The sequence below is a fragment of the Ornithorhynchus anatinus genome, chromosome 8, assembly GCF_004115215.2.
Source record: "Ornithorhynchus anatinus isolate Pmale09 chromosome 8, mOrnAna1.pri.v4, whole genome shotgun sequence".
NCBI lineage: Eukaryota > Metazoa > Chordata > Mammalia > Monotremata > Ornithorhynchidae > Ornithorhynchus > Ornithorhynchus anatinus.
The window spans coordinates 3,780,028-3,805,298 of NC_041735.1; the positions used below are offsets into that span (position 1 = coordinate 3,780,028).

Sequence of the window (25,271 nt, forward strand, 5' to 3'; positions counted from 1 at the left end):
ATGAAACTGTTGATGTGAATTACTCATGCACTTCTTAAGATTCTTAAGAATCCCCATATGGGAGCTTAAATATTTCATCTGTGTAACTACAGAGAAATATGACAGAATTCAGGATGGAAAGAAGGAAAACAGATCCTTATTCATTTTTAGGTAGGTGGAAGCTTTTTAAAAAAAGAATTTAGCCAATCAGAATTTAGAGAAAATATCAGGGCTACTTCCTTTGCTGGGACAATGCTCAATTGTAGTCAAGGGGATGGTTTTCTGTGGTCCATGAAAGAAGTGATCATTTGGGGTGGAAACTACCACCAGGGCTTGGGGTGGTTGCCCCCACTAGGGTTCAGGTGGCTTGAGGGGGATTATTTGTGGTTCGGTCTCTGTGCCCCAAAGGGAGGATTCCCCCCCAGATCCCCCACCCCTAATTAGGAAGTAGAACTTGTCCCCACTCGAGACTTCAGCCGTTGCGCCTTCGAACAAATTCTAGTTGGGAAGGAAGTATTTTGACCTCAGTTAAAAAAAAAAAAAAATCCATTACTCAGGTTGCGCAGGGCCAGAGCATGTCCTGGCTCCAAATATTTGGGATATTTGAGGTTGGGCTGATTCTCTTCTCCGGAGACCTCAGGGTCACATCAAGTTAGCCTTTTGACCCTTGGGGGAGTTGCCTTAAGATCAGAGCACTGACCGCTGACCCCAAGTGACCCTGATGTCTGGCTGCCCTCACGTGGGCCGTACAAGATTAAGCGAGCCCAGTTGCCGACCAGATGGGATTTGAGGTTGGAACCGAGAAGCGGCCTAATCCTCAGAGTTGGGCCGGGGGGCCTCTCTGCCTTCCCAAGGGACAAGAGTGGCCGTTTCCGAGGCACCGCTGACCACGCGGTGTAGGGGGTGGGTGGGTGAAACCCGAAGGGCACCGCTTCCCTAGGTTTGGTAGTGCGACAGCTTCTGCTCGCCCTCCGCTGCCCCCATTTTGCCCTGGTTTGTCTGGGCTGTCTCTACTCCTCTCTGGGGAAGTATCTACCAACCCTATTATTTTGTACTCTCCCAAGCACTTAGTACAGTGCTCTGCACCCAAGCGCTCAGTAAATACCATTGAATGATCATCTTTGAGAGAGGTGGGGTGGCACCAGAGGGACTCCTACACCATAAAGCTGCTAGGAAAATTAGGCAACCTCCTCCAGGAGTTCTTTCCTAAACCCTCATTTCCTCTTCTACTCCCTTCTGTGTTGCTCTCACACTTATGTTCATGTATGTAGTTTATATTACTCTCTGTATCCCCTCCCAGACTGTAAGCTGCTTATGGGCAGGGAACATGTCTACCGACTAACTCGGTTATATTGTACTCTCCCAAGTGCTTAGAACACAATACAGTAGACTTGGTAGGCATGATTCCTGCCCTCAAAGGGACATTGGGAAACGAGGGGGATTTCGGGGTGGATATTGCACGCATTCTTTCCCTCCCCTCTCCCCTTACGAGTGGAGACAGATAGGGACTCAGGAAGCCTATTCATCTAGTGAAGCCCTGGGGTTGGGATGGCGACCTCACCCTGAGGCTTTTCCCTTCTTGCCTTCCACTCCTACTCCTGAACCTGCCCTGTCTCCATCTCCCACCTCCTTTTATTTATTCTTTTTCTCCTGCTACTGTTGTCCCTCTGAAAGAGCAGGGTTTGGAGGAGGGGATAATTAGTGGTAGGGAGGAGAGATTTATGTGACTCCTAGCGGCTTCTGATTCTGCTCCCAACTGAGAGGCAGGCAGGAAGAGGACACCGACGGCTTTTGCCTCCTGCTTTCTCAAGTATGCCTCTGTCCTTTCTCCTCCATCTCTTTCCCCATCAAAAGTGATTGGTGTGCCCTCTTTCAAGGGCATAAAAGGGTGTGTGATCCATCATTAAAAGACTGACAAGTGTGACATTTGCCTCACCTGACATTCACTGGCCCAGTTCTTGACACGAGTCAAGCCTCAGTACCAAAACAAGTGTCCTGAGCAAAGTACACTCACTACTCCAGGAAAGGTTCCGCAGGTCTAGTGAGTCAGTAAATCAGTTGTATTTATTGAGTGCTTACCGTGTGCGGAGCACTGTACTGAGCACTTGGGAGAGTACAGTACAACAATAAACATTTTCTGCCCACAATGAGCTTACAGTCTAGGGGAGGGGAGACAGGCATTTATAGAAATAAATATATTACAGATTTAAGTGCTGTGGAACTGGAATGGGGGAAGAACAAAGGGAGCGAGTCAGGGTGATGCAGAAGGGAGTGGGAAAAGAGGAAAGGGGTGCTTAGGGAAGGCCTCTTGGAGGAGAGATACCTTTAGTAAGGCTTTGAAGCGGGGGGAGAGTGGTTGTCTGTCAGATTAGAGGAGGGAGGCCGTTCCAGGCCAGAGACAGGACGTGGTCGAGGGGTCTGCGGCAAGTTAGACGAGATGGAGGCACAGTGAGAGGGTTAGCATTAGAGAAGCGAAGTGCACGGGCTGGGTTGCAGTAGGAGAGTAGGAAGGTGAGGTAGGAGGGGGCGAGGTGATTGAGGGCTTGAGGTCTAGATGGGTGGAGCCTGGAGGCCCCGGGGTGTTGACTACCCCGAATCTTTTGCATCATTTCCTTCAGCGCCTCTTCTTAAAAGAGGTCTCTCAATCAGGAGGTGACCCAGAATGGCGAGGAGGGAGGCTTGTCGTGATAGACTTGTGGACGCTACTTGGCTAGAAAGAATATTCTTTTCATCGAGTCCTAGTTTTTCATCGATTTGTAATTAGAAAAAGATTATTAATCTTAAATGCAGAGGGCTGCCCTTGTAGGTGGGGTTAGCTGCAGTGAAGGCCCTCCCCCACTCGCCATTAATTCAGTTTGGAGGTGCCCATGTAACAATGCAAACTCACAAGGGTGGTTTGAAACCAAAGAGAAAATAGACCTGGTGGAATTTGCTTTCTTTTCAAAATTGTTCAGCCTGAATTTGACTTATTTTTAGTGGCGTTTTATGGACGAACCATAAAATGTTTCAGGCCCACAGAATATGATCCAAATGTTCATCTCAAACTGCCTGGAGGTAAAAATGTGCTCCGTAGACTACAACTGCCAGATTATATTGTTGGAGTAGCTCGCTTGGTGGTTTAACTTGAATTTCAGAAGGAAATGAGCACTGACATGTAGATAATAACATATACCAAAAGTGGGCACAGGTGTTTGAAAGCCTAGGGTGTTAGCTTGGCGGGCCATAGAACCCAAAGAGAAGCTCTGAGGACATTTCCCCCCCACGCGCCCTAGCCTAATGGATAAAACATGGGCCTGGGAGTCAAAAGGACCTGGGTTCTAATCCCAGCTCCACCTTTGACCGATGGGTAATCTTGGGCAAATCATTTCACTTCTCTGTGCCTCAGTTACCTCATCTGAAAAGTGTGGATTAAGACTGTGAGCCCCATGAGGGTCATGGACTGTGTCCTACCCGATGACTTTGTATCTACCCCAGCACTTAGAAAAGTGCCTGGTACTTAGTAAGCACTTAACAAGTACCATTTAAAAAAATCCTCGAAAGCTTCCTTAGCTCTGTTACCTGTTGGGTTATCAGCGAAAATGCTTAGTTTCTATGGAGAGTCAATTTTTCTACTTTTTTTCCTTTCATAACTAGGTTCCCACGGAACTGCTGCTTGGTTTTGCTGGTGATTATTTTTCCCCCCTCCCCACTGATTTAACCTAGATGCCCAACTCCCAGGGAAGAGATCACACCAAAATAAGTACTTCTAATTAGTCTGATGCTCTCTGTTGCTTTCTCTCTCCTTTTATATTTGGTACTCTCATGGCCCCTGCCCTCTCTTTTCAGTAGCTTTGCCCAAAAACTTTGGCAGGCGCTTGTCAAACCTAGGTCAGCATGGTTCAGTTTAAAAATTAAACTGGATTTCAGAAATTTGGTCAGGGACTGCTGAGCTTGGTTTTGTCAAAAAAAAAAAAAGCAACGTAGCCCACCTCGTCCTAAGCCTTACGGACAACAAGGGCAAAGTGCTTTTTCCCCCAGGGCTGCTATGAATCCTCCATTGTGCTCAAGTTCTCCCTCCCACCACCCCCCCAATTAAAAAAAAAAGATGCCATCTGGTAGCATTCAGTACTTTGTATTTGAGACATATGAACAGTAGTGTATGCCCTCCTCTTAGAATCCTCAAGGGTCCTCTTCAGGTTGTTGTTGGAGTTTTTTCTTTTGTTTTTAAACTTTCTGGAATGCTAACTTGAGTTGCAACACTGCCCAGCCCCAAGTAAGCCCCTGGTAAATTAATATAATTGTTTTAAGACTGGTAGAATTTCCAGGAGGGGGTTTGGGTGATTTTTTTGCCATTTGCTGTGCTGCCGCGTTCAGAGAATCTATTACTGTGGTAGCCTTTGGGCATGTCGGCCAAAACAAGAAATGCGTATTTGGCAGGCCTGAATTTTGGCCAGGTTGCCAAGAATTTCTGTGGAATGGAGTGCCACTTCAGTAGTGGAGTTGGGTCATGTTAATCAAATTCAACTTAACCCATGTGTACTCACGCTTTAGTAACAGGTAATGTCATCAGGGCCAAAGTGTATCTGTCAGAAAAATTTTAGTGTATTAGGTGGAACTCAGTCATAAACTGTTCCATGCACATTATTGAATTTTTCAAAAAGTGTAATGAGAAATGTTTTTCATTTGGGGCGACCACAGCTATCTGCATGGACTCTAGAATAAATAAGCCACACAGGAGCACGTTAGGTCTGGGGAATTTCTTCCTCTGAAGCGTTCAGGAGGCTTAACTGACAGGATCAGACTAGCTGGTTGGAGATCTTTTCCACTCTAGGGCGTCAAGATTCCTGGGATAGGGCAATTGGGTGGACCTGGCTTCTGAACGGCCCATTCCACTACAGAACATTTTCATCAGCTCTGGAGCAGCTTGCCCCCCCCGTTTCTTGGGGTCCCAGCAAACATTCCCTCTAGCTGACATCTCAAATCAGGAGTCAGATACCTAGCGTCTTCACAAAAGATGCACCGTGGATGTGGTTTGTTCGGTGATTAAAAGAACTCGCCGTTTCCCCTACGCAAAACTTTAACCCTTTGACAAATGTAATTTCCGATAGATATTTTGAACCGAGTCCACCTCAGCTCGTCCTCCCTGGAAATACGGAATGGGGCACCAAGTAGAGGTAAACACCGTGTGTTCTCGGTATTTTAAATCTCAAACCGGCCGTCGGATTGTATTTCAATGTTAACTGTCGTTCTGCAATCTTAAAATGCCCGCGCACAGTTACTTCATTCAAGCCGTCGAGTCAACATTACATGACTCCTGCATCAAACCCGGTGGCCCTTTCCCCGGTGGCGCTGTCCCCGATCTTCCAACCCGTACCCAGATCGCCAGCTAGTCCTGTCGTCGTCCAGCCGCTGGCGAGACCCGGGAGCGTTTCTGGAACTTCTCAGCCCCTCCCGAGGTCTCTCGCCGCTTGTTTATCGACACAGCCGCTATCCAGACCGAGCTCTGGACTGTCCCAGCCAGTAACCATTCCAGTATCGGCACAGCCCCTGTTAAGAAATAGCACCATTCCCCTGATGCCTCAGCCGGGATCTGGGCCAGTGACACCCGCCCAATCGGTGATATTAAATCAGGTAAAGCGCTTCTGTTTATGATGCTGAAATAAAACTGCCCAACTCAGAACTGCCGATTAGAATCAGATTGAGGGTTGAATGTAAATAAACTTGGGAAGATCATAAGTCTGACTGCTTCTGGAAAACCTTTATAAGGTGACCGTTCAGTCATTGATTTCTGGCTTCTGCCGTTTTGAGGCAGGGAAGGGGACCACATTCTTATGACATCGCATGTTTATGTGTGTTTACGATGATTAATGAGTGAAGGGTCTATTAGGCCTCTTCCTGAACTTTAGATGAGAGATTCAAATGTTGCACTAGAGGATTGTTATTGGTTGCATTCATTTACAAAATAATGATCTGTTCTGTGTCAAAGTAATGGATGCCGGCATATTGCCTAGTAGGAACCTGGGCTATTTATGAAAGTACATGAAAGAATTTACTGAGGAAATCATCAATTTTAGATTGATGTTTCCCTTTAAGATTATTTCTAATTGATTTGAATTAAGTGGCAGTTAAGTGATTTGGGATAAACATAGCAAGTATATATTTTCAGAACTAAAAATGAAATGTCTTGAAATCCATCACCTTAAATTAGGTTAGTGACTGTTGCTTGCACTAATGTGCCCCCTCTCTGAAATAGACTGACACTATGGTCTTTTGTTCTAGAGTTTTAAAAAAACAGTCTGAGATCAATTTCAGAAATTATGGTGTTTAGGAATTATTCATTGTATAGATTTATATAGCTACTCAATAATGTCAGCATCAATGTCAAGTATATATTATTGGCATACAGTGGTATTTATAGAATGAAAAAGTTAATTGAATCGAAATGAACCAAAGTAAATGGTATATTTTTCCTTTGAAATATTTTACTAGGGTTACCTTGTGAGTGCACCGCAAGTTGTACCTAATAATTCTTCAGGCATACTCTTTGGCTTGAGGCAAAGTCCAGGAATACCACAATACCAAGGTGGACCAACGCTCACTCTTACAGGTGTGTTCAAAGAATTAGTTTGAATTCAAGCGAAGGGGAAAAGATCTGGGTCGTTTAAAGCAATTCTTTACCTTTCAGCTTTAGGATTTAATCTTTGATTTCATTATATTTGCATTTAATAAGCCACCCAAAACAGCCCTCCTGAGACTTTCTAAAGTTAATTAAATGCAAGTTCCTAGTCTTTAAAATGCACCCATGGCACCTAGTACAGGGCTTTGCTCAGTAAGAGTGCTCAGTAAGTACTTGTTAATGAGAGTGATAAATGGTATTGTTTTTCATTTTAGGAGAGTGTTGCTCCTCTTTTGCTCCCCTTGTAGTAGAGGGAGTTGATTTCTGCACTGCCAATTCCAGAGACCTTTGTTAGATCCCTGGTTTGGAGTATTCGTGTGCTCTTTTTGGTGCAGTCAGTAAAGTGTAGGTCAATCTCCCCAAAGTCAGCAACTCTGAAGGATTTTCATCTTTCCTGATACTTTGGACTTGGGCCCTGGTACTTTCTGGTTATGGGGGTGGGCTGCAGATAGGCAGATCAACCAGGTTGATTTGGAGGCTGTTCCAGTGAGCAAAAATAAATTTACAGTATTGGTCAACCACTGTGCACGAGAGGGAGAGAGTGTGGGGGGCGAGGGGGGAAGGTGTGGTATGTGCCAATATTTGTCCTTCAAAATTGTTGCCACTGCAATGAGTGAAAGGCTTGATAGGAAAAATACAGTTTCATGCCCAACAGTTATCACGGTTTTATTGAAGTTTTAATCGTCATTTAAATACCCTGGAATAATAGGATGGGACAAGTTCTCAGTGTATGGATTTTTTAAATTTAAATCACCTTAGGTCCGAGTGAGAGTTCTTTTGGACTGAAGCGCCCATCTACCTCTGAAGTAAACAGTGTTACTCTAAAGAAGCTCAAGCCTAATGAGAGTGTTCCTGTTAGCAGTGCCGCATCCCTTTCTCCATCTGTTAAATCTCCTACAACTGTGTCGTCACAAAGTTCACCATTAAAAGGTAGAGTTGGATTACACTATGATAGCCGTAAATCATGGATTCTTTATGAATGTACGATGCTATTAAGGGTTATTTTCAGAATGTTTACGATAAATTGTCAATTGGGGAGGATGAGTTTGGAGGTCTGAAATGCACTGCTTTTTAATTTTAGGTATGAATTCCTCAACAAAAAATGGGGCGCCTTTTCCCAGAGCTTGTCCAAAGTGCAATATCCATTTCAACCTTATGGATCCTTTAAAGAATCACATGAAGGTAATTCTTTTCAAAATTCCACATAGCCCCTAGAGTGGACAGAGGCCAGCAGGCTCTGGCCCAGGGACCTCAAGGATTCCAAGCCCGTGGGTTAAGATTGAGAAGGGCTGGCACCATGCAGAGGCTATGGATTTGGGTGGCCTGGGACAGTCTCTGCTTCCTTCTGCAGATTCTCCCTCTCTATCTTCCCCTATTTAGGGAATTTGGGGCTCTTCGGTGATGGGTGTGGGTCATGGTTGACTTCTCCCTGCCCAGGTGCAGGGAGAGTCCCCTGGGCTGCTGGGACTCTCATTCCCAGCAGCCCCAAAGTAACAGCAGGAAATTTCCATCTTGACAGGTAGGGTGTAAACTCAGTGGCCTGAACCATTGTAAAAAGTGACACAGAGTTGAATGGAGAATTCCTCTTGTCTGTCCCAAGCCCTTCTCTCTTCATCTTATCCAAGTCTCAAAAATAGGAAAAAAACAAGTTAACGTAACATCTGTGATTTAGAGACGCTCCTTTTAATGATGCATCTCTCTGTAAGACAAATGTTACAACTGTGTGACTGCTTGTATAATTAACCTCCTACACTCAGTCTTGCCGGATATTATCAAAACAGATTGGCTGATAAAACTTTAAAAAAAGGGGCACCTAATAGCAATAAGAATTGCTAGGATGAGATGACTGGCACTGCTGTTCCTTGCATTTGATGTCTTCCCTGACCACTTGGAACAGGAGGGGAATTTTTCTTATCATGTGCTTTGAGGGCAGTGAAAAACTTTTTCCCATCCACTGAAATTTCTCATCCAGATCTTCTTGTTGGATCCAGATTCCTTCTGCAGAGATTCAAAAAGAGGCTTTGGATCCCCCAAACTTATTTAATGCAGGACTGGTTTGCAGAGAGAAGGATTTGGGCAGTTGTTTTCAGCCCTCAGTAATGGCTTCAGGAGGCTCTACAGGGCCAAGTCCCTTCCTGGTTCTTCTCCACCAGGGTTGAAAAGATTGAACTTGGCTGTGGTTCTTATGGGGTCAGTGACCCACACTGTGCCCATATGTGATCTGTGCAGTCAGTCAATCTAATTTACTGAGCGCTTACTACAACAAGCAGACACATGTCCTGTCCAAAGACGAGCTTACGGTCTAGAGGGGGAGACAGACCTTAATAGAAATTGTTCAGATATATACGTAAGTGCTGTGGGGCTGGAAGCAGGGATGAATAAAGGGAGCAAGTCAGGGCAGCGCAGAAGGGAGTGGGAAAAAAGGAAATGAGGGTTTAGTTAGGGAAGGCCTCTTGGAGGAGACGTGCCTTCAGTAAGGCTTTGAAGGTGGGGAGAGTCATAGTCGGGTAGGAGGAGGGAGGGCAATGCGGGCCAAAGGCAGGATGTGGGCGAGAGGTTGGCGATGAGATAGATGAGATGGAGGTACAGTGAGAAGATTGGCATTGGAGAAGTGAAGTGTGTGGGCTGCGTTGGAGTAGGAGCCATGAAACTAGTTCAGCCATTGAGTAGCTGCTCATGTGCTTGGCTCCAACCCCCCTAGGACCACTTGGGCTCTACTGCACCTCATGAAGCCCAGAGCAACCTCTAGTTAACACCGACTTGAAGAGGCTCTGGGAATGTTGGGTACCCTCAGGATCCGTTCAGATGGGACCCGTGGAAGACCCGCCTCTCACTTCTGCACTCTAAGGACAGAATCATCGGGGAAGGTTCAGAGAAGGGTAGCCAGGCCGGTCGGGGTTTGAAGCAGCTTCCGGGTGACGAGAGTGAAACGGATCAGACTCTTAGGTCTCCCCAGGGGAAGGCTGAGAGGAGATGTGAATTGAAGTCTTCAGAAGCATGAGGGGTGGGGCAGGGTAAATAGGCAGTTGCTGTTCACCAAATCCTAGAACATCGGGACGAGTCGACATCCGTTGAGGCATTCACAAGTAGTAAAAAGAAACAGTTCTTGACACAGGTGGTTAGCCTGTGAAATTTAGAATCGGGGGAGCTGTGCGGCCAGAGGTAGCAGAAGTTTGAGGAAGGGTTTGGATAAATTCACAGACATGAGGTCCATTGAGGAGAAGTTAAGGATGTGATCGATTTCTTAATGCAAGGATTGATGTCAGAGACCATTTGTCACATGATTTCTGCCAGCCTTCTAGTGTCACCATCTGGATGGGCCATTGGGTTCAACCCAGTCTTGACATATCTTATATCTTAAAGACCAAACGATATCTTCTCGTCTGTCTTGGGAATCAGCTAATTAGCCTTTTTTGGAGAGATTTTTGGCCCCTTTCAGCATTTCATCCCTTATAAATTTAGGGTGAAGACCACCTAAAAATAAATCCATTCATAAATCCAGTATCCCGAAGCCTTAAAAATTCTGACCCGTAATCTCCCCTGTAGTCACTCTCGCAGTGGGAAAGTAGTGATGATGATAAATAGGATGAACTTGGTTTTTCTCACTTGGTAACGTGCTTTCCAATTTGGCAAAAATGTATTGACCACGTGTCAACATGTTTAAATTGGGTAGTTTGCTCAAAAGGCCCTCTGACCAGGGAGTAGAATATCATTCAAGTAGCTTCATTTGAAAATGCAGATAGCTTCGAACGAGTCTTTTATGTGGCTTTGCCATGCAATTTGGTAACTGAAATACGTTACAATTTCTCAAATGGTAATTAAGGCCTATGTCCTTTTTTTTTCAGTATTGTTGCCCCGATATGATTGATAACTTCTTTTTGGGAGTGGATAAAACAGAGCTTTCGAGCACAAGTAAAATTCAGATTGCTGATTCTGAGAAAGGGAAATTGATCATGTTAGTTAATGAGTTTTATTATGGAAAACACGAAGGGGAAATCCTGCAAGAACAGAAGACTCACACAACCTTCAAATGTGCCAGCTGCCTGAAAATTCTCAAGAATAATATCAGGTGAGTAAAAATGTATTTTCTAGCTTGTATAGTGGTGCGACAGTCGGCGGTGTACAGCCACTGAGGATCTTATTCTAGCCTCTCCTACAGGTCGCCCTAGGCAAGTGGGTTTAACACTTCCTACTGAGTAAGTAAGGCAGGTGCTCTTGCCAAAAAAAAAAAAAATTATTGCTCTCACCTTAGTCATGGGGCATGACTGCTGATTCCACTCAGTTATTTTGACATGCTGCCCTGGACACCTGAGACTGATTTAGTTTGAGGAGAAATGGCCACTCTCCCTATTTATAGACATCAGTGTAACCTGGGAACATTCCTTAGGTAAAAGATTTTTGAAAATTCTGATTTTGGTTTGGTTTGTAATTAATGGAAGTCTAGAGCAGACCGCTCTTGATCCTTTCCTTCTCTCCCTTCCTGACCCTCTCCTACCCGCTCCACCAAGGACTTGTATTTTAGTCTTAGTCCCTGGAGCAACCTCGTTGGTGAATCCGTCCCAGAGCCTGACTTTTCGGAGAGAATCTTTTTAGAAGCAAACTGCCAACATTTATCACTCCTTCACCCCAGTTCCATTTTAGAAAGTAGGCAGTTCTCAAACCGAAGAGAGACAGACTGTCAGTTTGTTCTCCAGACCAGAAGCCCGCTAGCTAAAACCCTACATCTCGTTGCCTAAGCTGACTTGGAGAAAGCTCTGAGACTCTTACTTCCAGGGAGCTGGCTAGTTATTAAAAGGTGATTTCAGGTTTGTTTTTTTCAACCACCAAAATTCTCTCAGGTCAAGAGCCTGGGACTTTCATCTTGCCACAGATAATTGGAGCAAGATTAACAATGCGGGAGGTAGGAGGGAAAGGATGAGAGGTAGAAGTCTGATTGGCCGGCAATTATTCGATCTCGCCCACCTGCACTAGGGAAAGCAAACCTCTCGCCAGAGTGCTGTCCCCTTGGTGGTCCTCATTCTGCCAATGATGTACTTGGCATCAAAGTGAATTGGGGAAATGGAGCTCGCCCTCTGGGGGGTTCTCTGGGAGCGCGGTGGGCACTAGTGTGGCATCTGACTCCAAAGAAAGCTCGAGGTGAACCAAGTGGTAGTATTTTTATTCTCCCTGCTTTGTGAATAAGCGCCACGGCCTTTCCAGAAGAAGTCACGTCGAGTTTTTTCCCTCAGACAGTTTCATCAGCCTGTCAAACGAACCTCACCGAACTTTTACATTTCAAGGCAAAGACCACCAGCGGTGTTCTAAAACATAACCACCCCCAACATAAAGGCAGTGCTTTCTCCAGCCAAACTTGAGAGCCTAGGATTGGCTAAGAGTATGATAGCAAAGCAGCTGCCCTGTTAGTTGAGCTGAAGGGCAGAAGCAGGTCAAGGCGGGCAGACAAAAGAAACATTACAAGGACGTGCTGAAGCGCAACTTGAGCAGTAAGGCCGAGCCGGAGGAAACCTGGAATCAACACAGGCCGATCGCGACTTGCATAGGAGCCTAGAGAACAGAGGCGGCCTCTGAAGTGAGAGATGGGGCCACCGACAGCGGTGAAATCCTTCAGGTGGTAGCTGTAAGCAGCCATCAAAGGAAAGTCTTCATTCATGTAGATCCAATCCAGAAAAGACTTCTGGACAGACACCGGGCTTTTCATCCAACACTGACAGGATCTTCAACTTTTAAGTCACCTGTGTTCAGCTATCTGGATGGCTCCATTGGGCAACCATGAGTAGAAGAAAACCCAAGAGTTTATAAATAATCGTGTTACTTGTAAAACACTTTGTGTCAGGCACTGTAGTAAGTGCTGGGGTGCTTATAGGCGAATTGGGTTAGGCACAGTCCCTGTCCCACTTGGGGCTCACAGTCTTAATCCTCATTTTACAAATGAGGTAACTGAGGCACAGAGAAGTGAAGTGACTTGCCCAAAGTCACACAGCAGACAAGTGGCAGAGCCGGGGGTAGAACCCAGGTCCTTCTGACTCCCAGGCCCATGCTCTATTCATCTTATTTGGGTCGTCCTGAAAAGGAGGGGAAAAAGCCCCGATTGATCGTAGCAGCCTATTTAGTCATAAGCTGTAGGAGTTTCAAAGAAGATTCAGTTCTCTGGTAGAGGTAGGGTATTTCCAGATAATTTTGGGGGGACCTGGAGTGAAAAGTGGGTCTACAGTATTCCCTAACTTTTCGCGAACTGTAAGGAGGAAAGCGGATGGTTGCCAAAGCTGCTCCTCTTTAAATGATAAGCCCACCTGGTAGGATTTAGTGAGATTTTAAAGCTTCTTGTCCTTGATCTCTCTTGTAGTCTCCTCTACATGCTAGAAGACAACAGTCTGAGGGATAAGACTGAACTCACTAGTCTTTCTAGCATTCCAATCTTACCACAGAAACAAGCTTCAGGGGAGAAAGTGTCCAGCATTTTCTTCAGTAAGGAACTGGCAGAGTGAAGGTTTCAACCCTGGCACATAACCAAGCAGAAGAGCAGCCTTCCTCTTCTGCTCTCCAACTTGACCTGTCTGACTTATTCTGGTGTCAGGGCTAATCCAGCTGTGGCCGGTTGACCCTCTCTTCAGTAAGGGTAGATCTTCTCTACCTTCTGGCTTTGCTTGCCCTAGCCCTCCCTGAAGGAGCCACTTGCTAACTAATTCAGGGAGTGGGATTTTAGTCTTCAAAGACATACCTTGTGTTCTTTAGACTCTAATAAAACTAGTGGGTCCAAGCCCCCACTTCAAAAAGAAGGCTACTTTTTTTTTTTTTTTAATCTTTGACAGTTAAGAATTTTGTCAAAGATCTCCTTCTCTCTGGCTATCCATGTTAGCCCTTTCTTGACGTTGAATCTTTATACTTGCCTGGCTTGGATCCGGAGAGAGGTCGGAGCATGGTAACTTTTCAGCTGCCTGGCTGTTCAAGCCTCCTCTTGACAACCGGCCCGTAGCATGCTCTTTTCGGGCTTGCGGTTAGTGTGGTAAATCCAAGCCAGTTAGGGTATTTGGCTCAGTTTCACCTGAGCTTGATCAGTCAGCCATTCCTCTTGATTGGAAGGGCCATCTCGCAAGAGCTTTGCTTTTTTCCTGTCTCTCATCTACTGGTAGGAGGAGTTAAATCCACTGATGTGAGCTGGCATAGGACAACTTGAAGGCAGCTGATGGGTAAGACCTTCTTTAATTCCGATACATTCTCCTGATGTGGTTGGCGAAGAGCTGACAATCGATCTAACTAGGGAAGCATCGTGGTGGCCTAGTGGAAAGAGCACGGGCCTGGGGGTTGGAGGATTGGGTTCAAATCCCGGCTCTGCCACTTACCTGCTGTGTGACTTCGGGCAACGCTCGCTGTACCCCAGTTACCTCATCTATAAAATGGGGGCTAGTTTATCCTCCCTCTGACTTAGGCTGTGAGCCCCTTGTGGGTCAGGGGCTGTGTCCAATCTGATTATCTTGTGTCAACCCCAGCACTTAGTACAATGGGGAAGGAGCGTGGCTTAGTAGTTAGACCATGAGCCTGAGAGGCAGAAGGATCTGAGTTCTAATCCTGGCTCTGTCACTTGGCTGCTGTGATGACCTCGGGCGAGTAACTTATGTGCCTCAGTTACCTCATTCGGTACAATGGGGAATAAGACTGTGAGGCCTGTGTGAGACATGGATGGTTGTCAACCTGATTACCTAGTATCTACCCTAGCGTTTAGTACAGTGGCTGGCACATAGGAAATGCTAAACAAGTACCATTTTAAAAAAAAGCATAAAAAGTTTCATCAACCACCCCCCCCGCCCCCCACAAAAAAAAAAAACTGCTCCGGCCGTTTTTTTCTCTCCAAGCATGAATTCCACACCTAACCGTTTCCATCGGTTCAGGCAGAGTAGATAGCAAAACCCACCACAGTCAAAGTTGCATACGATCGTAAGGCAGGCCACAACTGACCTTACACGGAGGAACCGTGCTGCTGGGGGAGCAAAAAGAACAAAACACGGCAACCTTCATTCCCGTTAGCCATCCAGATTGATAACGGTCGGAGTACATTTCAGGATAATTCCCTCTCGGCCCTCAGAACACAGTCATTTGTAGCTTACCTACTGTACCGACCGTTCTTTTGATCGAGCTGCTTGGGCTTGCGAACCGCAGCCCCACGTCCCGGTAAGTTCTTTTTCAGGAGGAGCCCCGTTTGTATCGCCGTCTCTGCCCGTCAGCCAAGGTCACCGTTTTTCCTCCCAAAGATTCTCTTAGGGGAGCCCAAGTAGCTGAATGTAACACTGAACAATGGAGCCTGCCTAGAAAGGGCCTAGCGTGCAAGTTAAAACGAACAGGCTTGTGCTCTCAGTAAACCAGTGTCAGGGAGTAAAACAAAAGGTTCTTGTAATTGCAGGCATTAAAATTGCTATTACCAGGCACTTAGAGACGAAGACACCAGGAAAACTACCAGTAATTTGTCTCTTAAGCAGCTGGAAACGATTGTATACTGTCAAGACCTTGAAAGAGTTTGCTCTCGTGACTTGATAGCTGCTGTTGGTGGTGGCATTTCCTTCCTTTCAATATTTTATCACTCCAATGTAAACAGTATTTGATGTGGGTTCAAGTAGGCCGTTTGTCATTTTCTTTGGGTAATATTTTAACTATAAAAGTCAGAAGCTCATTTTAAATATTGAGTAGAATTCTGTAGTATTATGCATTTCAGATTTCTGTAGAAAGACATAAACTATATACACAGTGGCAGTACCTGGGGTGCATCACTAGTGAGGGTTAGGCGGTTTCTGGTTTGTCTTTTTTTTTAAAAAAAAAAAAACTGAATTTTTTTTCGAGAGAAAAAATTTTCATCAAATCACCTAGACAAGTGCAATCCTGAATGGTGTCCAACATTAGCAGAGTTGAAGTAATATGATGAAGCCTCAGTGGGTTTGTATTTGAAGGGGCAGAGGGGCTTGGGCTAAATTAAGTAGGTAACTTGCTAAAACCGGGCCTTGCGTATTCATGTGTGAGGTGTATGTTCCTCCTTTTTAAAACAATTTCTGCACCTGTTGACAATCACTTACAGGTTTATGAACCACATGAAACACCATTTGGAGCTTGAGAAGCAAAGCAATGAAAGCTGGGAAAACCACACCACCTGCCAACACTGCTATCGGCAGTTTCCCACACCCTTCCAGCTGCAGTGCCACATTGAAAGTGCCCACAGCCCCTACGAATCTTCTAGTAAGTTCGTTTGATTTCTAAGGGCTGCGAGTTGTGCGTTCCGATATCTGCTCACTACTCTCTGATGATGAATTGAGCCGATGTTAGAAGGCGTGAAAAATGGAAATCGGGAGTCTGGGGGCAGACTCTAATTTGGCAGGTTTGAGCCCTGCTAGTTGAATTGATCAGGAGGGGAAGTCAGAGTGTGTTCTAGCGGTCCTTTGGATTGGAGGTGATGCCGCTGACCATGGAGTTGACCTTTGGGCCTGGGTGTGGCTGAGGAGACTGGCATCAGGGAGGGGCCAGCAGGCACAGCCCCACTGTGCATATGCAGAGATTGTCCTTTGGGCCACCTGTCTGCAGTGCCATGCTCTGTTTTGGCTTTCGTCTCTCCGTCCCTCAGTCCTCTTGAAGCTTCAACTCAGAGCTGCTCCTCTCACGACTGTGGTGCGCCGTGCTGGTCGTTTCGCCGCAGCTGTCTCCCAGCTTTGAGCCGTGATGCCATTTTGAGCCTAGGCTTCGCTGCATTCTTGAAACATTTCCTCTGTACCCCGTGCATTCGGTTGCCCCATTTCAGCTCATTATGCAGTAGCAGTCGGGGGGCTCCAGCGTCATCTAGTCTTAAGAGCCCACCCGGTGAAATTGCTAGCTTGTTTTTAGAGCGTGAGCCTCCCTGAAGTACAGGTACCATGCCTGATATCTACCTCGAATTCTTTCCCGGCTCGCAGTTCACTGCTCTGCACCCAGTAAGTCCTTAATAAATATTATTTCTACTACTTCAGTGCAAGGACCCAATCAGTGAATTAATCAGTGGTGGTTGAGCGCTTACTGTGTGCAGAATACCGTACCAAGCACTTGGAAAAGTATAATAAAGAAGAGTTGATAGGAACGATCTCTGCCCCCAAGAAGCTTATAATATAGAGGGAAAGACAGGCCTAAAAATGAATTGCAGGATGTAAAGATAAGTACAAAAATTCCGAGGGTGGGGTGAATAAAACGTGCTTGAGGAAATACACGCGGGAGGGCAGGTAGAGGACTATGAGAGCGTAGAAAAGGCTGCTCAGAGGAGATGTGATTTTAAGTGGACTTCGAAGGTGGGGAGAGGGGTGGTCTGTCAGACAGGAAATGGAGGATGTGGCCAAGAGGGTGGTGGTGGAATAGATGACCGAGTAACAGAGAATAGGTTGGGTTAAAGAAGCGAGGTGTGCAGATTGGATTGTAGTAGATCACTGAGGTAAAGTGGGAGGGAGCTAAATGAGTGCTCCAAAACCGACGGTAAGGCATTCCTCTTTGCCGAGGTGGTTGGGGAACCCCTGGAGGTTGTAGAGGAATGGGGAGAGGTGGACTGAGGGGTTTTTTGGAAGAATGATCTGGGTAGTGGAATGAAGTAAAGACAGGGAAGGGGAGAGACAGGAGGCGGGGAGGTCAGTGAGGAGGCTGATGCTGTAGTCAAGGTGGGGATAGGATAACTGTTTAGATTATTGTGGGAGCAGTTGGGATGGAGAGGAAAGAGTGGAATCTAGAGATGTGAAAGTAGAAGTGACAGGTTGTCACTACAGATGGAATCTGTGGGCTGAAGGAGAGAGATGAGTCGAGACTTAAATCAAGGTTATGGGCTTGTGAGGCAGGAGAGCTGGTGGTGTTATCTACAGTGATAGGAACGCCACTGGGTGGGAAGATGACTGCTATCCAGATTCCGGTGACTTGCAATTCTGTCTTGCCACTTGACTTCGAGAATGGGCCGCTGGTTCAAGGAGCTGGTCTTTGCATTTGGGATGATGGGAGTCTGCATGGGCTTGTGGAAAGAACCTAGATGTGGGAGTCTAGAGAGCCGGGTTCTGGTCCTAACTCTGCCACCGATCTGGCCTCTGACTATGGGCAAGTTATGTGACCTCTCTGGGCCTCAGTTCCCTCAACTGTAAAATGGGGATTCAGTTCAGGGGATTTCTCCTTCTGTGAGCCCCATGTGGGATAAGGACTGTGTCCGACCTGATTAGTTTGTATTCATCCCACTGCTTGGAAAGGTGTTCGCTACATAGTATGCACTTGACAAATAACCATAATAATAATAATAATAATAATACTGTAATTAATTAAGAGGTTGGACTGGGCAACAAGTTGGCTGTTCTGCTTAGTCTGAAGCTCAATGTTATATTGCCTCCACTCTGATGGTCTTCCAAAAAATGTTTTGCCCTTCCCGATTCACTTTTTTTTCTTAATTTCTGTTGTGCATCGTAAGGATACTGTGTTCCCTAAGTAAAAGAATTCTGGGAGAGCATTTAGTTGTTGCCGATGGAAAAAATCTGTTGTCTTGTCGCATGCAGAAATGAAGATTATCCCTTGCTGGGTTGTTTGCTTGCAGTGCTGCTGCTTCTGATGTCCTAGTGGTTAGAGCACAGGCCTGGGAGGTTTTAATCCCGGCTCTGCCACTTGTCTGCCCTGTGGCCTTGGACAAGTCACTTCACTTCTTGGGCCTCAGTTACCTCATCTGTAAAATGGGGATTGAGACTGTGAGCCTCACGAGGGACAACCTGATTACCCTGTATCTATCCCAGTGCTTAGAACAGTGCTCTGCACATAATAAGTGCTTAACAAATACCAACATTGTTATTATTATTATCATCATTACCTCCAGGGCTCAGTTATCTGCTGCAAAAGTTCTGTCTGGTTACTACCCTGAAGCCTACAGCCATTTCTGATTCTGACAGTGCACAGTCAGTGGTACCCTTCAGAAGTCACATTAATCCACTGAGCACTTACTGGGTGCAGAGCACTGTACTAAGCACTCATGAGAGTACAGTATAACAGAGTTGATAGACCCGTTCCCTGCCCAAAGAGGCTCACAGTCTAGTGGAGAGTCCAATCTTTGACCTGTCCTTTTTACAATAGTCGTGGTTGTGGCATTTCCTCAGGGTTCATTAATAATTATGGTGTTTAAGAGCTTATTTTGTGCCAAGCACTGTTCTAAGCAGTGGGGTAGATTCAAGCTAATCAGGTTGGACACGGTCCCTGTTTCACATGGGGCTCACAGTCTCAGTCCCCATCTTACAAATGAGGTAACTGAGGCCCAGAGAAGCGACTTGCTTGAAATGATACAGGAGACAGGCGGTGGAGCTGGGATCAGAACCCATGACCTTTGACTCCCAGGCCTGTGCCTCTTGCCACTAGGCCGTGCCACTTCTCACTGCAATTTGTCATTGCGGAGCCTGGGCCGGGATTTGGTTCAGAGAGGATCGGCAGGCTAGCAGAAAGTCACTTATGTCTCTGGGCTGATTTGGAAGGCCCCCCCCACCCCGCCGGCTCCTTCTCAGGGACTTTCTGATTGCTGCTTCAGCAGATGATCCCGTGATATTGAGGGCCTGAAATTCCCTTGCACTGCTAAGGCACATGTGAGGGGGGGACCATTTAAGGAAACCCAAACTCTAAAACTCCCAGAGCATGAAGGCACATGTCCTCCAAGACGCTTTCCCTGACTAAGCCCTCCTCTCCTCTTCTCCCACTCCTTTCGGCACCATTCTTAAACTTGATCCTTCATTCATCCTCCCTCCCATCCCCCGCAGCACATAGGTATATATCTGAAATTTATTTATCTCTCTAGTTATGGTGATGTCTCCTCCTCCTAGACTGTGAGCTTGTTGTGGGCAAGAATGTGTTTATTGTTATATTGTATTCTCCCAAGCGCTTAGTAGCGCTGAAAAGCCGAGTGGCTTAATGGAAAGAGCACAGGCTTGGGAGTCAGAAGACCTGGATTCTAATCCTGGCTCTGCCACTTGTCTGCCTTGTGGCCTTGGACAAGTCACTTCACTTCTCTGGGCCTCAGTTACCTCATCTGTAAAATGGGGATTAAGACTGTGAGCCCCATGTGGGATAACCTGGTTACCTTGTATCTACCCTAGGGTTTAGTACAGTGCTTGGCACATAGTAAGCGCTTAACAAATACTGTCATTATTATTATTATTAGTGCAGTGCTTTGCACACAGGAAGCACTCAATAAATATGATGGAATGAATTTTTAAGTAAGAAATGAGAGGACTTAAAAGAGGACTATTTATGTCTTTTAAAAGGCTACAAGACACCAGTTAGTATCACTTGAAGGAGTGTGTGTTGAGAAGCATTGTGGGCTAGTGATTAGAGCACGGGTCTGGGAGCCAGAAGGATCTGAGTTCTAATCCTGGCTCCTCCACTTGCCTGCTCTGTGACCTTGGAAGTCACTTTAACTTCTCTGTGTCTGTTACCTCATTTGTAAAGTGGACATTAAGAGTGTGTGAGCCCCATGTGGGACATGGACTGTGTCAGTTATTTTGTATCTACCCCGCTGCTGTCAATAGTGCCCGGCATATAGTAAGCGCTTAAGAAAAGTACCATAAGAAAAGTGCCAGTTTGTCCAGTAACGACACTATACTAAGCTATTTGGGAGCATAAAAAAGGAATAAAAGATGAAGTCCTGGCCATCAGAGCTTCTAATCCACTGTGGGATTAGACAATTAAACAGTTAAGCTCTAGTTGTGAGTATGTGAATGGATAAAAATGATTTGTAAGTATTACACACAGTAATAAGAATGTCAAATCTCCCCTCCCATTGGAGTGAAAGCTTCTAGTTGGAAGGGAATGCGTCACTTCTTTTTTTCTTTATTTTTTTTTACTTCCCTAGAGCTTAGCACAGTGCCGGGCACCCATTGGGCACTCAAGAAATAATATTGCTGCCTCTACTTAAGTGCATAAGTAACAAATTTACAGATAAAGAGGGTATTGCTGGGATAATGTAACCAAGAAGATGGGATTAATCAGAGAATGCCTCTTGAAGGTTTTGAAGAAGGGGGAGGTCATGGTTGGAGTTTTAAATGAGGAATGACGCGGGCAGCGGGTTGAAGGTGCCGGGATTCCGATCGAAACATTACATGAACATGCCACAGTTATCTGTAAGGTTTTATCTCCTAAGGGAAGAAATGATGCCTTAAGTGCTCTCCTTTCTTTTTCAGCTATTTGTAAAATCTGTGAATTATCTTTTGATACGGAACAAATTCTCCTGCAGCATATGAAGGACAATCACAAACCCGGTGAAATGCCATATGTTTGCCAGGTATCGTTACAGTCCGAGCTTAAATCTTAGTCCTCGAGATCGTTTAAACCACCCTTAGTTTCCTGTAGTTTTCTGGGCTCACCGATGTAGCAAGGGAAGGAAACTTCATGGGCCAGGAAATGCTACAAGGGACTGTATTCTGTGCCTCTGACCCACTCCCTTACAAAGGGGATACCAAGAGCTATTATCACTTATTATTATTAGCAAGGAAAAGAAGATAGAAGTCAGCCAGCCTCTGGTATTTACTGAGCTTCCACTAGGAGCTGTGGGGAAATGAGAGGAAAACCAAGACGAGGCCCCCGCCGAAGGGGAAAAGCTTACAGTCTGTTGGAGGAGTAGGAAGAAAATCCAGGCAATGCAAGTGCTAGAAGCACAGAATCATTCAAAAAGAACACAAACAGCAGACGTATATTGAGGGATCGCTTGAGATGCCCAGAGGGAGCAGAGCTAAGTGGGGTTGAAGCTGGGAATGTTTTGGGGGAGAGTGGGATTTTTGGAAGGGCCATTTCTGGCATGAGCGGGAGGAAAAGCATTTTTCCATATGGCACTCTGTACCGGTGGGCAAATGTCCTCTTCTTTTGGTGGGGTTTTAAGCCAGCAAACAAAATGGAAACTTTCACCAGGTAAAATCTTCTCTTCATTTTCAGGTTTGCAGTTACAGGTCCTCCTCGTTTTCAGATGTAGAAACCCACTTTAGGACTGCGCATGAAAACACTAAGAACTTGCTCTGTCCATTTTGCCTCAAGGTTATTAAAACTGGAACACCATATATGCATCATTATATGAGGCATCAGGTAAACTGTTCTCGTGTTAACTGAGGCCGAATGCTGTTCAGAACACTGGTCGGAAAACTGTCCCTCCAAATACTTTTTTTTAGACTCAGTTGTACAGTACTGTGGATTTGTAGCCAGCTATGTTATGTGGGTTTTTGGACATATTGGTAGTGTATGTAATTGCTCTCCATAGTCAATCCCCAAACCCCCCCCCCCCCCCCCAAAAAAAAACCATAGTTTCGAGCTTCTGATAGGAAAAAGTAGGGGGTGTGAGGGGGCAGAGAGAATTGTACCAAATAATACTAATAACATCAACAATTAGTATTTCCTAATGTATAATATATTGATGTTATCAATAATAGTATTACCACCGATAATGATATTTAAGCACTTGCTTCATGCCACGCACTGGAATAATCAGGTTGGACACAGTCCACTGTCCCACGTGGGGTTCACAATCTAAGTGGGAGGGAAAATAGGTATTGATTACCATTTTACAGATAAAGAAACTGAGGGGCAGAAATGATGGACTTACCCAAGGTAACACGGCAGGGGAGTGGCAGAGTCAGGATTAGAACCCAGGTCCTCTTGATTCCTAGGCCTGTGCTCTCTGTGCTAGGCCACATTGCATCCCATAACTTCCTTTCCTAGCATTCTCACCCTTTGATTCATTCAGTTGTATTTATTGAGCGCTTACTGTGTGCAGAGCACTGTACTAAGTGCTTGATGTACTGAGAAGTTTTCAGAAGAGAAGAGGAAAATAAGGTTTTAATTAATCCATAGACTGCATTAATGGCTCTCGAGTTATCTAGAATTGATTAAATGTCAATAGTCTTTGAGTGCATGTGTACAGAGCACTGTACTAAACGCATGGGCGAGTATATTATAATAGAGTTGGTAGATACGTTCCCTGCCTACAACAAGCTTGCAGTCTAGAGGAACATACCTCTTTTCCTACAAAGGCCTCAAAGCAAAAAACATTACAATACAATATTTTATTTTCCTGTAATAATATATTCCTGTTTACTCATTCAGTCGTATTCAGTGAGCGCTTACTGGGTGCAAAGCACTGTACTAAGCTCTTGGGAGAGTACAGCATAACAGTAAACAGACCCATTCCCCGCCCACAATGAGCTTACGGTCCACAGGGACGATAGACATTAGTATGAATAAATACATTACAAATATGTACCTGTTTGTGTTGTTATAACCAAAAAATTATCAGGTACACTTAGTGGTCAAGGCACTAGGGAAATTACAGTGAAGAATTCTCATTGTTCTTGCTCGTGTCTGCCAACTTTTCTCTATCGTTCTTTCCCAAGCACCTAATCTAGTGTTTGGCACACAGTAGGTACTCATTAAATGCCAGCGGTTAGTTTTTTGCTTCCGATGCTCACGGTTTAAAATCGGGGGCAACGCACACAGCAGAAGGCTGTTTATTGATTCACTGTGGTTATCATCTTCCAGAGGGAGAAGCAGTTTTAGTGCAGATCCTGGTTGCCTTGAGGTTCCTGATCGTATCTTTTTTTTTTTTTTTCCTCTTTCCAATTCTCATCCGTTCAAAAGAAAAAAGGAGTCTATCGTTGTACCAAGTGCCGACTGCAGTTTCTGACCTGCAAGGAGAAAATGGATCACAGGACTCAGCTCCACCGAACGTTTAGGAAACCTAAACAGTTGGAAGGATTGCCTCCTGGGACAAAAGTAGGTTTTCGTGTAGGATTTTTACCCTATTTGGCCCATTTGTTTGAATAGAACACACTTTGTCCTTGGGTATAAAAGTCTCGGGGATATCCATTTTGACCTGGAGATTTTAGATTTAGCCCTTGAATTCAGGGTTAATTCATCACTCCTTACCAAACCAAATTCTTGGGCTTACTGGGTGGAAAAAAAATCATTAAAATCACTAAAACAAATTCTTTTTTGGAGAGGAATATACCTATATAAAATAAATGAAGGTTCCTATTTGCACTTTTCTTTCACTGTGAATCTGTTAATTATATTTGAGTGCTTACTGTGTGCAGAGCACTGTTCTCATATATTCACGTCCCTTGATTTCAGCCTCCTTGTGTTTAAAGGGTTTGCTGATTCTAACGTAGCACATTTCATATTCCAAGCACCCTAATGATCTTAATTTCACTAGGTTACTATTCGAGCTTCCGTTGGAGTTCCAGGAGGATTGTCTGTTACACCTTCCATCAGCACGTCTACCCTTCAGCTCTCCCCGCCCAGGACTAAAACTAGTAATACGAAAAGCCACACAAAATCTCTTGGCAATAAATCGAGATCCCGAGCGAAGGTTTCCAACGTGCCGAAGAAACAGAACACATGGATGGCGAGTAGTACTAAATCAAATAAGGCTGTCAATACAGCTTTGCAGAATATAAGGTATTATCTTTGAATCATGACATCCACTCCTGGCTTGCCCTTGAAAACTCTAAATTATGTTTTTCAAGCGAAATTCATTCATTGATACACTTTCATTCATTCAGTCGTGCTTTCTATATGCAAAACTGTACTAAGCGCTTGGGAGAGTGCAATATAACAATCAACAGACCCGTTCCCTGTCTACAGTGATGCACATTATCATTCTTTGAGACCTGAAGAATAGATAGTAAAAAGGGGAATTCTTGCAATTTCTCATCAGAGTTTGAACACTGTGATTTGTGATTACCTCCGATTAAGAATTTTGGTTCCTCTTTTGTCAGGTATGGAATTGTGTGATCTGAAAACCTCTCTGTTCCATCATTGTGTGGTCAATTAATGCTTAAACTTGGTGACTCTTTTTTACTATAAAGCCTCACTAGATTTTCTAACTTTGGCATCGATTCCAGAAACCGTCAGAAATCTATAAGCTCCGTGGAAAGGCACCCTGTAGGCACCAGGGTTACTGTGATAACAGGGTTAGGATAGTGGAATTTCTCTGAGGTCTTCCTTTACTCAGTCATCATTACCATTTTATTTTTTTCACTCTCCCTTTTGTGTTCCCCCATAGGTGTCTTCGGGGAGTTCACAAGTGCATCGAATGTTGTTCAGAAATAAAAGATTTTGCCAATCACTTTCCTACTTACGTCCACTGTAGCTTGTGCAGATACAATACCAGCTGTAGCAAAGCCTATGTAAATCATATGATGAGGTAAGATGGGTTAATCCTTTATTTGCAAATAACTGGGTTAATTTTCCATCATGGAGAAGGTAGTTTCATTGTGCCTGGAATCTGTGAATTCAAAGTGTCTCCCAGGGTACCTGTTCCCTTTGTCTCTGTCGGTCGTATTTAATTGAGCGCTTACCATGTGCATAACACTGTACTGAGTGCTTGGGAGTATACAGTGAACCAATAAACAGACACATTTCCTGCCCACAATGAACCTAGAGGGGGGAGACAGAAATTAATGTAAATAAATAAATGACAGATATGGATATAAGTGCTGTGGGGCTGGGAGGGGGATGAAGAAAGGGAGCAAGTTGGGACGACGTAGAAGGGAGTGGTAGAGGAGGAAAAGAGGGCTTAGGGAAGTCCTCTTGGAGGAGATCTGCATGAGAGGTCATGGTTAGCGTCATAAGCTCTTGAGAGAGACCCTGTGACATT

General features: G+C 45.1%; 1 protein-coding gene across 4 annotated transcripts in view; it reads left to right on the forward strand.

Annotated features, from left to right (window-relative positions):
* ZNF280D (zinc finger protein 280D) overlaps window positions 1-25,271 on the forward strand; it is a 64,487-nt gene that overhangs the window by 14,697 nt on the left and 24,519 nt on the right. For all 4 annotated transcript variants that reach the window (XM_029070262.1, XM_029070264.2, XM_029070265.2 and 1 more), the window contains 12 exons: window positions 5,067-5,132; window positions 5,234-5,589; window positions 6,448-6,565; window positions 7,394-7,564; window positions 7,716-7,816; window positions 10,480-10,703; window positions 15,696-15,853; window positions 20,812-20,912; window positions 21,560-21,706; window positions 23,252-23,386; window positions 23,826-24,070; window positions 24,678-24,818. In XM_029070262.1, the coding sequence (XP_028926095.1) occupies window positions 5,067-5,132; window positions 5,234-5,589; window positions 6,448-6,565; window positions 7,394-7,564; window positions 7,716-7,816; window positions 10,480-10,703; window positions 15,696-15,853; window positions 20,812-20,912; window positions 21,560-21,706; window positions 23,252-23,386; window positions 23,826-24,070; window positions 24,678-24,818 (1,963 nt within the window). The remainder of the gene's footprint in view (window positions 1-5,066; window positions 5,133-5,233; window positions 5,590-6,447; window positions 6,566-7,393; window positions 7,565-7,715; window positions 7,817-10,479; window positions 10,704-15,695; window positions 15,854-20,811; window positions 20,913-21,559; window positions 21,707-23,251; window positions 23,387-23,825; window positions 24,071-24,677; window positions 24,819-25,271) is intronic.